At 33.6% G+C, this 13,780-nt stretch overlaps 1 protein-coding gene across 1 annotated transcript in view; it reads right to left on the reverse strand.

Moving 5' to 3' along the window:
* LOC143541532 (uncharacterized) overlaps positions 1 to 13,780 on the reverse strand; it is a 68,641-nt gene that overhangs the window by 28,560 nt on the left and 26,301 nt on the right. The window contains exon 7 of the mRNA XM_077034338.1: positions 13,549 to 13,599. Coding sequence (XP_076890453.1) covers positions 13,549 to 13,599 — 51 coding nt within the window. The remainder of the gene's footprint in view (positions 1 to 13,548; positions 13,600 to 13,780) is intronic.

Genomic DNA, 13,780 nt, shown 5'->3' on the forward strand with positions numbered 1-13,780 from the left:
ATAAATTGACAGCTAATTCATTTAAGGTTAAGCCACAGCTAACTCATCCCTAATACACTATATACACACGTTCAAAATGCAATTAAACTATACCACACACTCATCTTAATCTCACGACGCTAAACCCTAAGTTAATTGCAACATAAGAAGTTGTCAAGACTTATATCAAGTTCGGGTTTGAAGCCATAAACCCTAGACCTCATTATCCCTTAATCCTATATTCAAAAAGGCAATTGAATGATGAATTGAGTTCATTTTTTTTAACTGGTAATCATAACACCATGTCAATTTTTATCATCGTCGGCATATTGCTGTTCAATTGGAATGAATCGGATTTAGGGTTTCTCTTTGAATTTGGGTATTCAGTTCTAGAAGTTTGTATAAGTATTTTCCTATCCAACTTCATTCGCAAGTTCAAGCACCAGCCCAATGGATGGTGCATAAGGTTTAGAACATGGAAACCGGCCAGGGCGCGAGTTCGAACCCCCTGGATTTGGTTTTGTTTTATTTTTTTCTTTATTTTTCTTTCTTTTCTTTCTTAAATAAATTATATATATATATATATATATATAATTTATATAGAAATAGGATCAAATACATTTTATTCTTAATATGAAAACAGTGAGAACCAATTTGCTATTATTATTAGGTTTATTTTTATATGTGCTTGCTGTTATTTTTTGTTCGTATTTGCTAATTTTCGATTATGAGACGTTATAAGTATTTGCTGATTTATATTTTGTTATTATCATTATTAATTTTTTTCTTTTGCTATTATAACTATTTGCTGGTATGTAACACCCGTAAATTTCGCTAAAAGGGAATCAAGCCTTGTAAAGTTTTTATTTTAACCGAGACCCGATCTGGCATTCATCAGGGACTTTTTTGTGTTTCTTGTAAGTCAATTTATTTAACCTTTGAACCAAGATATCACATTTCACAAGTTGGAGGACCAAAGTGTAACATTTTAATATTTTAAACCCTAATATTCTTTTTCCTTGTGCTGGTCCGATCGCTGCTAATCACAGCAGCTCCATCTCGATTTTTGAGCCACTTCAGCCAAGTCCCGGTCCTCTCTCGACTAATTCAAGGTTAGTATTACATCAAGGATTGAGTTTTTCACCATTAAACCTTTTATTGAACCCTAGAGTTGTCAAAATCATGTTAGGGTTTGAGTTTTGATTAAAACAGTTTCTGACATATTCGTACTTGTTTATTGCTCGGTCTGTAACTTGATTAAAATTTATTGTTTTTGATCGATTCTTGTTTCTATGATGTTCTATAATATGTAATTTTTGGACGAGATTTGAATGCTTTTTATGATTTTATAAGATTGAGTGTCAAAGCTGATGCGGGATGACGGATTCTGGTCTGTCTTCCTGACATCATAACTCTTTTTCGACAAGTTCAAATTGGTTGGTTCCACTTCTGGAACTTAATACTTTGAGTTAGGAATCGAACCCAATTGGAATCGTTTAAATTGGTTTGGTAATGATTTTTATAAAAATAAAACCATTTTGTTGTGCACTGAAATAGCTGCACGTACCTTTCTGTGTTGGAGGAATTTTTATGATTTTTATGTGCACTATAAAAATATAATAAAAATAGCTTTATAAACCTAAGACATTTATTAAACCTTGGTAAAAATTTCATAATTTATTTCTATGGTTTTCCTATGAAATAAAATACACTTTTGTATGCTAAAATCTGCTCCTTATACTCGACATTGATCAATTCTTTCGGTTTAGGACTTAACACCAGGCTAACCAATTGAGGCCCCGGGGGCTGTTATAATTGAACTTGATGAGGTCGAGGCTTTAGGTAACTCGAACCATGTTAGAACGCCTCGTAGGATAAACGAGTCCTTTCGGTATCGTTAGTAATGATTGTATGTAAACCGACAGGCGTTTGAGTTGTGGGCATACTTAGGGGTTCTCTAGCTCGTGGTGATTTCGTGCCTTGTGTCAGGTGAGTTCATGATGCCCCTTTTTAACTCTTTTTACGTTTTGGGCTGGCATACACACTCAATTACAGTTTTACCCGATTTTACTCGTTAAAACAATTTGAAGGTCATTGTATTGTTTTGATAATGTTTGTGCAATTATGAAAATCCGGTGTAGGTTATATTCTGAGCCTTAGGATATTTTAGACTCGTTTGGTCAGAAATTCCTTAAGGTTATATAAATGGTTATGGTCTAGACTCGAGGATGTTGATGGGCTTGGTAGTAATTGAATACGAGTAGACTTATTTACTTAGTTCGTATTTTGGACTGACTATTACATATTACCTTATGGCCCATAGGCTTATTTGTAATATGTTATATTTTGGGATGATATATATATATATATATATATATATATATATATATATATATATATATATGTATGTGCATGCGTAACCCTATGGCCTATGATTAGTGATGTTAGTTAGTCATTCGTGACTAAGGATGGCTTACTTGTGATATGGTATATTTTGGGATTATATATATATATATATATATTCATCTATATATATAGGTATGAGCATGTGCAACCTTATAGCCTACGGTTGTGTGATGATATTTAGTTCCTTGTGGCTAAGAATGATGTAAGTAGGCTTATTGATGTGTGTGTGCATGGTGATTACGACCGGGTCAAATATATTACTCGGGATTTCAAATCCCGTGGTGAAAAGGCCCGTGTGGTGTGATCATCATTTTGGCGGGTCAAATATATTACTCGGGTTTTAAAATCCCGTGGTGAAGAGGCCTGTTGTATGTTAAACCGTGATCGGGTCAAATATATTACTCGGGTTATACTCGTGGTGAAGAGGCCCGTATCACGTTTTTGGATGTGTAAGCCGTGACCGAGTCAAATATATTACTCGGGTTTGACTCGTGGTGGAGAGGCTCGTGTCATGTGCTTAGGTCTTACCGTGTCCGGGTCAAATATATTACTCGAGTCTTGACTCGTGGTGAAGAGGCCCGTGTACGCGTGTTCGACGATGAATGTATTATTTGGTGGAATATACTTATTTATTTTATTATTATTCTCACTACTGATTTAGAGCTATAACTTTGAAACAAATTATTATTATTGTTTATGAAAACTTGAACTCACTCAGCTCTAGCTGACTTTGTGTGTATGTTAGATTGACTTTCAGGTTAAGGATTGGAGGTTATCGCTTGGACGTGCTGGAGACTACTCGGAAGGTTGAAGGCATTTTCTGGTCAAGGATTTCAAATAAAACAGATATTTTATTTACATTTGATTTTGGACACTTGTACCTGTGTTTGAGATTTTTAATACTTAAACTTTTCCACTGTTATTTCCTCTGAACTTGTTTTAAATAAAACGAATTGTTTGGTTTTAAATTTTTGTGAAATTGTGGATGTGATTACCAACTGTAGGATTCCCGGGATTCGGGGTCTTACATGGTATTTGCTGTTATTATTTTTTTCTTGATTTTGATTCTTTTGTTGGAATTTTTAGATTTTTTTCTTTGTTATTATAAATCATTGTTTATGTAGCTTGGTATTGTAGTTGGTATTGCTTCTTATGCTCTCATTTTTTTTTTTATAAATTGGTATTATTTCCTACATTCTCATGTTAAGATTAAAATGTACATGAAACTTCCCCTATATATATATATATATATATAAAGAAAAAGAAATAAATTTTTTGTTACCACTCGCTTAATAAACCGAGCTAATGACCTATTAACTTTCACTAAAAAATTTTCATTTAATTTCCTGTATGTATATATATATATATAATTATAAATACTTCTATTTTATTGTATTTATAAAACCAAATATTAATAATAATAATAATAATAATAATACTTAATCTTATAATATTTTTAAACTTTAAAAGACTCTAAATCCTTTTAAACCAATTAATAACCGCTATGTCATTTTCTATTATTTTTATTCGTTTATAATCTTTAGTTTATTGATATTGTTTATAAATTTAATTATAGGCAAAGTAGTCTTGAGTCCTCGCGGAACTAACCAGCTCGCTTAAACATTTTCCTCGTTAATATCTATATTCTAAGATGAGTAATCCACGTCCCCCTTTTTTTTACTGTTTTACATTTTGTGGTCGTTATGCGTTTCACAAGTTAAATAGATTATAATTTTCACTACAATTCCACTACTTGCGTAGATATGCAATTGCTCAATTAGTTAATACGTGCGAATGTGACTATATGCTTATCTTTGAGTTATGGTTGCTAGTATCGCATTCTCGTCCGCATCCTCATCTTCATTAGTATTCATTAGTATGATCATACGCCATCGGAGTAACTCGACCTGTTTGGGACGACAGAAATAGCCCTCTTATTTCAATATTACTATATACAAAAATCATGATTACTTGCTCAACTTTATGTTGACAAACCATATATTTTCACGCATGATGTAGGTAGCTATATTGGATGAAGCAAGAGAATAACGAATGGATTGGACTTTAGGTTGCATGACAAATAAAGATGGATTTTTATTATCGTTGTAATGTTATTTACTTTGAGAAAATGTTTGTGCTTTGCGTACTTGATATATGAAATGAAATAATTTAGATATAGACACGTGTAATTACTTTAGTGTCTTTTGAGCTATGATACAAATTATGTCATGCACCGGCATGTTCCGCTGTAGGTTGGGGTGTGACATATAATTTGTCAAAGCATATCAGATCTAGCATCAATGATGTATTTCTATGGCATTGCCTACTTGGTCATATAATCAAGGCATGAGTTAAGAGACTCAAATACGAAGGGGTTCTTGAATCAACAGGACTGGACTCCTTTGACGAATGTGAATCGTGCTTAGCTGGAAAACTCTCCAAAGACTCCTTCACTAATAAAAATAAACGAGCAAAGTATCTACCATGACTCATGCATACTTGAAGTTTGCGGCCCTTTCAGAACCATGTTTAGAAATAATGAAAGATACTTCGTTTCTTGTATTGACGATTATAGTCGATATGCTTATGTCTATCTTATGAAACACAAGCATGAAATTTTTGAAAGGTTCAAAGAGTTTGAAAACGAAGTGGAAAACCAACTCGGTCAAACGATTAAAATACTTGATTAGATCGCAGTGGAGAACATCTCAGCTCGGAGTTCATCAATCATCTAAAAGAGCGTGCAATTATTTCACAGCTCACTCCACCCGGCACACCCCAACATAATGGCGTGAACGAGAGGAGAAATCGAACCTTGCTAAACATGGTCCGATCGATGATCTGTAGAAATAACTTGCCTCACTCCTTTGGAGCTTTGCCCTTATGACCGTCACCCGTATTGCCAATCTGATTCCAACTAAAAAGGTAAACAAACCCATATGAGATATGGCATGCGTAAACCCAATTTGCCTTACCTTAGAGTTTGGAGATGTGATGCATATGTCACCAGTGATTCTGATGAGAAGCTTGATCCTCACGGCATAAATGTTGTTTTTGTCAGATATATAACCAAAGCGCATATAATTTTCCCCATTCTAATATAAATTTGATTTCTACCAAAAGAAAGGGTCACTTCCTTGAGAAGGAAATGTTCAATCGAGGAACTGAAAATAATATTGTCGATTGACATGGTCTAGAAAATATATATTGTTATATAAATATTTCCTACAATTTTAATAGTGTTTAGTTTCGGTTTTATACAATATTATTATAAATTGGTTTATATTTGGATTTTGAAGGTTTTAAAAGACCACAAGCTAAAATAATATGATTGTTAATTAATGAAAAAAAAATATACAATTTAGTTAAATGAGAACCTCATATAAATTATTTTTTTATCATTCTTACACTAAATTCATGTTATGGAAATTATAAAAAAGGAAGAAACATAAATGGTAAAAATAAGAAACCCACTTTCGTGGGTTTATCATAAATTAAATAATATTATTTTAGTGTTTCAGATATAATAGAACATATAAATTACTTAGTGTTTTGACTTTTGACCCATCAAGTGTTTTAAGTTCATAGCTCATAAGATGATGGCTGGCCCATTATTTGTTGGATTTAGTAGCCCAGATGAGAAGAAATTGTTGAAGTCGGCAATTAGGGGTTTGCAATAAAAATAAGACTTTGAGACAGAAGACTCACGAATTATTTTTAGGTTTTGGAGTTCAAAAGAAAGAAGTAGGAGATCGACAGAGGGTCGAGAATTATGGAGGGCAGCCGCAAAAAAGAGAGAGCAAGTCATCGGTTCGAGCATAGAGCGTTTGGGTTCAACTTCTACTCATATATTATTCGGTTTGATTTTATTATTTTCTTTATGAATTCAGTTTTTAAACCTTATTTATTTGGTTTGTTCTTGAGTATGATTGTGACGTTTGATTTTATTTTGGATTATGATTTTGTTCATGGCTTGTGATTAAGTAAAAGGTTTATTGTTATTCTTTTGATACATTTGTGTGCTTCGGATTGTTTGATGAGTTTTATTGTTTTACAAAGTCTCTGGTGATTGTTTCATATAATAGGATTCTGTTAAGTCATCTACTGTATGTTTTTGACTAATTTGTGGTTGATATGCATTAAAACAATAGAAACAATAATAATTAATTAAGTAGACCTAAGTGCGTTGCTAAACTAAATAGTTGTAAGGTAGGATTTTGTATAGAGCTACTTGTCATAAAATAAATTAGCGACCGTAAGGGGGTCTAATTAAACCGGTAATTTTAATCACTTATTAGGGTTCCATAGGTGTCTCATTGAGAATGGTCGAGGGCCTTGTTTGGTTTCCGATTAAGTAAATACTTTAAGATACCGGTTCTGTTACATACCATTTTCTAACTATTTGATAACTGATATATTATGGATTCTGGCCTAGGTGGTTATTTGTCATTATTTGAATTAAATCCGATTTTTAAGTTAAGTCGTGTGTAGTTTTATTAATTAGTTTAAATTTAAGTAACCCCCCCCCCCCCTAATAAATATTCATGTCAGTTAGTTGAATTTAGTTAGCTAGTTAATGTAATTTAAAGAGTCTGTGGGTTTGATATCAGGGCTTACTAAACTATACTAGAGTTGGCCGTTACACTTGTCGACTAGTAGTTTTAGTTAAGTTTTAAGAATATAGAATTATTATTTAGTGTCTAGATTAGCGTATTTTAATTAATAAATTATATAACTACTTTTTGCACATCATCGATCTTGAAGAAATTCGAGAACCACAAACAACCGTTGAGGAAGTTGGAATGTCTGATCAACAAGATGTTGTTGCTGATACATTAGACATAAACACGAGCGTTCTCAGAAGTAGTAGGAATCGAAAAAAACCAAATAAATACCTATGGCATCTAGATGGTCCCGAAGTCCTATTAGTAGCTAAATCTAATGATGAATATGCTAACTACAAATCTGATGTCTTAAATCTGGAATATGAGAAATGGCAAAAAGTCATGAACGCCGAGATGCAAACTATGCACGACAATAAAGTTTGGAACTTGGTTAAGCTACCCTCCGAAGGTTGGGCAGTGGGGAGCAAGTGGATATTCAAAAGAAAAACCGACATTCATGGAAATGTACAGACCTATAAAGCATGGCTATCGTGAAAGGTTTTACTCAAACTCAGGGTATTGACTATGATGAAACCTTCTCGCCCGTTTCTATGATCAAATCGATAAGGATATTGCTTGCCATAGCCGCGTATTCTTAATGGACACCTTTCTAAAGATGTCTATATGGTTCAGCCTGAAGGTTTTGTTGGTCCCAAATATCCTAATAGATTGTGCAAACTGAATAAGTCTATTTATGGACTCAAACAATCATCTCATAGCTGGAATCTTCATTTTGATGAGAAAATCAAAGAGTTTGGTTTTATCTAAAATGAAGATGAGCCTTGTGTTTATAGAAAGGCTAGTGGGAGCACTATATCATTCCTCATCTTGTATGTGGATGATATACTGATCATTGAAAGCAACATTCCTATGCTTAAAGAAGTCAATCACCGGTTGGGATCTTGTTTCGCAAATGAAAGATCTCGGTGAAGCTTCTTGTATTCTAGGAATCAAGATCTACCGAGATAGATCTAAGCGGCCTCTAGGGCTAAGTCAAAGTACATACATAGGCAAAGTAATGGCATGCTTCTCGATGGATAACTCCAAGAAAGGAGGAGTTCTTATTGTTAAAGGAACCATGTTGAACAAATGACAATCCCCATCAACGTACATTGAAGCTAAGCATATGAAAGCAATTCCATATGCTTCAGCGATTGGTTCTATCATGTATGCTATGTTATGCACTAGAACTGACATCTCATATGCTTTAAGCATGACTATTCGTTTTCGGCAAAGTCCGGGCGTTGCCCATTGGATTGCAGTAAAGAACATTCAAAGGACCTGAAAAGGAACAAGGATATGTTGTTAGTGTTTAGAGAGTGGAAGAAGATCTCACTGTGAAATGTTACACTAATGCTAGCTTCCAAATGGATGGAGATGATTCTTGCTCATATTCAGGCTTCGTATTCACTCTCAATGGAGTAGATATTTATTGGAATAGCTACAAGCAGTGTGTAGTGGCGAACTCTACACCGATCTGAACATATAGTTGCATCAGATGCTGCTAAGAAGGCTTATTGGATGAAGAAATTCATCACTAACCTCGATGTGGTTCCGAGTATTCATAAACCAATCAAGGTGTTCTGTGATAATGCAGGTGCCATTGCTCAAGACAAAGAGCCCATATCTCATCACAGAGCCAAGAACATTCTAAGGAACTTACACCTTATACCGGAATACTGGAACAAGGAGATATCATTATAAGCAAAGTAGACACAGATAAAAACCTAGAAGACCCGTTCACTAAGCCGATGACTCAAGACAAGCATGACCAACACAAGGATGCTATTGGTCTTAGATTAGCTAGGCATTTGTTTTGATTTAGTATTTGGATGTACGAACATTTAAATGGTTATACTTTTAAGTTCACTTTTAATTTAATGGTTAAATGTAAATGCTGAATATTGTAATTGTGTTCAATTTTAATGCGTTTAATCGATGAATACTGTATTCTAAATTATTCATTGTCGGTCAGACTCGTGGGAACGACTCTGAACTAAGCCTATTATGACTTTGGACTCAATGAGACCTCATTTTGAATGAAGTTGGATGTAACTCGCTTCAAATCATCATCATGGATCTTAGTCATAAGATGTTTTGATATATGTATACTCATTTAGTATCCTTAGACCTGAAATGCATATTAGAAATTTCGTTTACCAAAGACTATTCTTTGATCAGTATCAATCGTTGTCGCGTAACTGCAAGTCATAAAGGCATTGGCTTGGAATATTCTGAAGTTCATTGTGAGTTGTATGTGTTCAAGATGGGATTCTGTACTCTTACCTTATATGTAACAGGTAGACATCGTGGCGCTCTCGTTGATTTAAACTGGTCAAATGTGAGGCCTTACCCAAACTTACTATATGTTTGATTGATAACTTTGATTCTATATCGAGAACAATAATAATTGAACGCCATGTGAGATTGAATTTGATTCATGTCTCATTGTTCAATTGATGTCATATACAGAAAGAATAGATGGCAACGATTACCATAAGCTCATTATCTTGCAATAGTGTATTCCAAGATGTTTTGGTTAATTACTTTAAAGTATCATAACTTGTTGGTGGTGGGGGGTAGCCATGTGTGGCTAGAGCACCGCTGGCTATTAGCGTTAAGGAACTTAATCAGAAACCGTCCAAGTGGGAGACTATTGATATTATGGACCAGTTCAGCTATGTCAGTGCTGCCGACCGAGTCATGACACATAAGAGTTACACCTTGGGTAACGAACATCAAATCCGCTTAAGTTAGTTAACTGGTATTGGCATATAATAACGAGATAGTAATGTTTATTTATCAAATAAACATGGACCAGCCTTTTGAGTTAGAGATGGGCTTTTTTGGCCCGGCTTGGATTAACTAGCATATTAGTTAATCTATTTAACCTAATCAAATAGGCTAATCACAAGATAAACCTAGCCACCAAAGAAGTTCTCTCTCAACTCACCCAACCGTCGCCGCTATCGGCCCACTTCTGCCCGCTGGTCACCACCGTCGTTGTAGTCCCGCCATCGTCGCCACCCTTGCCTGCCGGTCACTATAACATTTCATATTTTCTTTTCCTTGTATTGTATTATCAACCCGACCCGAATTATATTCGGGTATATTATTAATAAAAACGTCACATTTGTTTAAGTAAATTTAATTGTTTTATTTATTTATTGATAAAACTATGAACATGTGCAAAAACTACCTCTAACTTACCTTTTTCCAACTCTTGCACCCATAACTAAAGACCGTGGACCATGTTGCAATTAAATAGAAAAAATCCTTCCCTCCTCTCCTTTTCTTCCCTTCACGACGCCATACCCTACCCCCTCCTCCTTCTTGTTCCTCAACTCTCAGCCAAAATCAATGGAATCGACCTTACCAAGTCGTTTATTTACCTTAAACGAATCACACTGATACTCTATCATGGTAAACTATGACGATTTGACAGCTATTGACTCGTTTTTAAAACTTAACAAACCACGGATTTAATCAACCTTATTACACTATATAAACACATTATAACTCAATTAAACGAGTACACACCATCCCTACTACTAGCCAACTCTAAGCCCTAACTCAATTTCTCTATACAAAGTCGTGCATATCAGTTGAATATAAAGTTCATACCGTGAACCCTAACTCGTCATTCACCTTCAACCTGCCACCATTTCAAGTAATTGGCATGTGATTTTTGGTCGGTTTATACTGTTTAATCAAAAACCGAAACTAATTTCGATCCATACTAATCAATTAACCCGAATTGGGAATCTAGGGTTTGTTTTTGCAATTAGGGATGAACGAGCTATTATGCATATCCTTTTCCGTTTTCATCTTACAAACGAGCTAAGGCGCTGTCCTGATGGCTAGCGCGTGATTCATTAAGGTTTGAGAGCCGGCCTGGGGCACAGGTTCGAGTCTCCCATACCGGTTTTGGGTTTTTTTAAAAAAAAAAACTTTCTTATTAATAAACTTGGATAAGCACTAATTTGACAAACCGAACCCCGGTTTGTTTCCTTCTTGTTTTGAACCCTTGTTTCCTCATTAATACACACACACACACACACATACATTCAATAAATAAGACAAAAATAATATTTTTTTTCCACTCGCTTAACAAACCAAAATTTTCTTATATGTCCAAAATAAATTTTCTTTTAACTTTCCCGTTAATATATATATATATATATATATATTAATGTTTATTTATTTATCAATAATTAATATTTATTTTATTTACCAAACATAAATGAAAATTAATAGTAGTAACAATAATAATAATAATAACCACAATAATTATGATAATTACGTTAATAATATTTTGATTTAATCTTACTTAAAACCCTACCGAATCCCAAGCCCGTCGTAGTCTCGTTATTATGATTATTTCGTTTATACTTGATGAATATTATCGTTAACAATTAGGAACTTTTGTCGACGTGTCTCGAGGAGCTCGACCGTCTCTATCCTAACTTTTTACCCCCCGTCTCATCACATAATCCCACTCGTTAAGGTGAGTAATTCGCATCCCCTTTTTATTACCGTTTTACGTTTTGGGGGCGTATGCGTTCGCAAGTTAAATGAATTCGTTTTAGATGGTGCAATTCCACTATTTGCATAGATATGCAATTGCTCAATTAGTGATGTGTGTGAATGTGACTATGTGTTTATTTTTGAATTATGGTTGGTGGTGTCTCATCCTCATCCTCATTTAGTATGATCATACGCCGCCGGGTTAACTCGACTCGTTGGGACGAGGTTATTTATTATTATGCTAGTTTTAGTGATTCATGTTTATTGCAAGAATTGTCATTTTCAATATTATTATATACAAAAATTGTGATTATTTGCTTAACTTTATATTGATAAACTATTAAACTTTCATGCATGACACAGGTAGCTATACGGGATAAAGCAAGAATAGATTGGACCTTCGGTTGCATGACGAATAATTAACAAAGTTTACTTTTAAGTCTTGTTTGTATTGTCAATTTATTTTCTTTGAGAAAAATGTTTGTTTTTGTGTACTTGAGATCTGAAATGAATAATTTAGATATTGACATGTGCAGTTTAATTAGTGTCTTTTGAGCTATGATATAAATTATGTCGCTCCTCGACATGTTCCGCCGTAGGTTAGGGTGTGAGAGTCACCTCCATAGCTGCTGCACTTGCTATCGCTGCTACCATGCACCATACTATCGAGGTTTTGGCTCACTTAGTCACCTAGCAAAGTTCGTATATCTTGGTGTCTCAGTTGGTTAATCATTAACCATGGTATAATTTTTCTCATTGGTAGATAGTATAATAAATTGTTTATTATATTTACTGTGCTCGTATTGAATATAACCGGATCCTGTCAGTTTTTTTCGGTGTTGATTACTCGTTTTATTCTGCTGCATTTTATATTAATCAGTCGGATTAATTAATTTAGTAACTATTATCGAAACCGGTTTTGATAATAAAGTTTGAATGATCGCCACTGAAACCCAACATGTTCATATATATATATATATATATATATATATGTATAAGTTAAGGTTAAAATAAAAACCCACTTGAGTTGTGAAAACTCTAGAAACTCATTTTCAACCAAATGTTTTTAATTAAAGTTTGAAACTTGTGATCCACAATTAAAGTTAATAAAAAATGTAAATATAAATATAACTTTTTCTCTCTCCTGAAAACATATATAAAAATTAGTAAAAAAATGTTAAAAAAATAGCAAAACAATTTTTTTTTTAGTTTTCGATGTTTTGTATTAAATGTTACAACATATATTACGTGTGTAACAAAAAAAACGATGTTACATAGGGTTTTCACGGGTTTTCACAACTCAAGTGGGTTTTCATTTTATACTTCCTATATATATATATATATATATATATATATATATATATATATATATATATATATATAAACAACAATCATACCCAGCATATCCCACAAATAACTAAAGCTATCTGTAGACAAACCTTACCTCTATTCCTAAGGATAGAGAGGTTTATATATGTGTGTGTGTGTGTGTGTGTGTGTGTGTGTTTACATGTTAATAAAAAAATTAAGCAGTATTTATGTTTTACAAACTCTATTTTACTTATTACTAGAAAATAATCAAAATGGTGTTCATTTATATTTGTTTGTTTTCATTTACATTTCTTCATTTGTGTTCATTTATATTCATAAACCGTTCATTTAGATTTGTAGCAAACGAACACAAGCATATTCCTTTTTTAAAACGAATGAAGATGAAAACAAATTTCTATCTAATTAAGTGTGCGTGTCCATGTTCGTTTAAAAATTGAGACTTTCATCTTAACCGTCATATCCCAAAAGTCATGTGGGTTCAGAATTAGCCAATCTATACACACACATATGCCAACGATTTCCCTTGTGGTTGTGATTTTAAATTAATAAAGATCCATGTTCATAAAAGTCTGTAGATGTTCTTATTAAACAAAGCGATATTTGAATAAGGGGTTCAATAAATGAATAAAAAGAGACTTACCGGAGGTGCTCCATCACAAAACTCAAGAACTCCTCTACCGATCATGTTACCCTGCAAAAAGACCACGACGCTTCAAAGATTTTGTTACATGAAGTTATAATATTGTTAGGAAATTGTTAAAAGTGTCAAGTATTCTTAATATTCTTTCAATTTGTATTCAAAAATATATTTTCGCTTATTTGTGTATTTTTGCATTTGGGCTTGTTTGATGATGAATGGGTGCAATTAGGAT

The sequence above is a fragment of the Bidens hawaiensis genome, unplaced genomic scaffold (genome assembly GCF_021521415.1).
Source record: "Bidens hawaiensis isolate Kalapana, Puna unplaced genomic scaffold, B.hawaiensis_p1.1 tig00012610_1, whole genome shotgun sequence".
In the NCBI taxonomy this organism is placed as follows: domain Eukaryota; kingdom Viridiplantae; phylum Streptophyta; class Magnoliopsida; order Asterales; family Asteraceae; genus Bidens; species Bidens hawaiensis.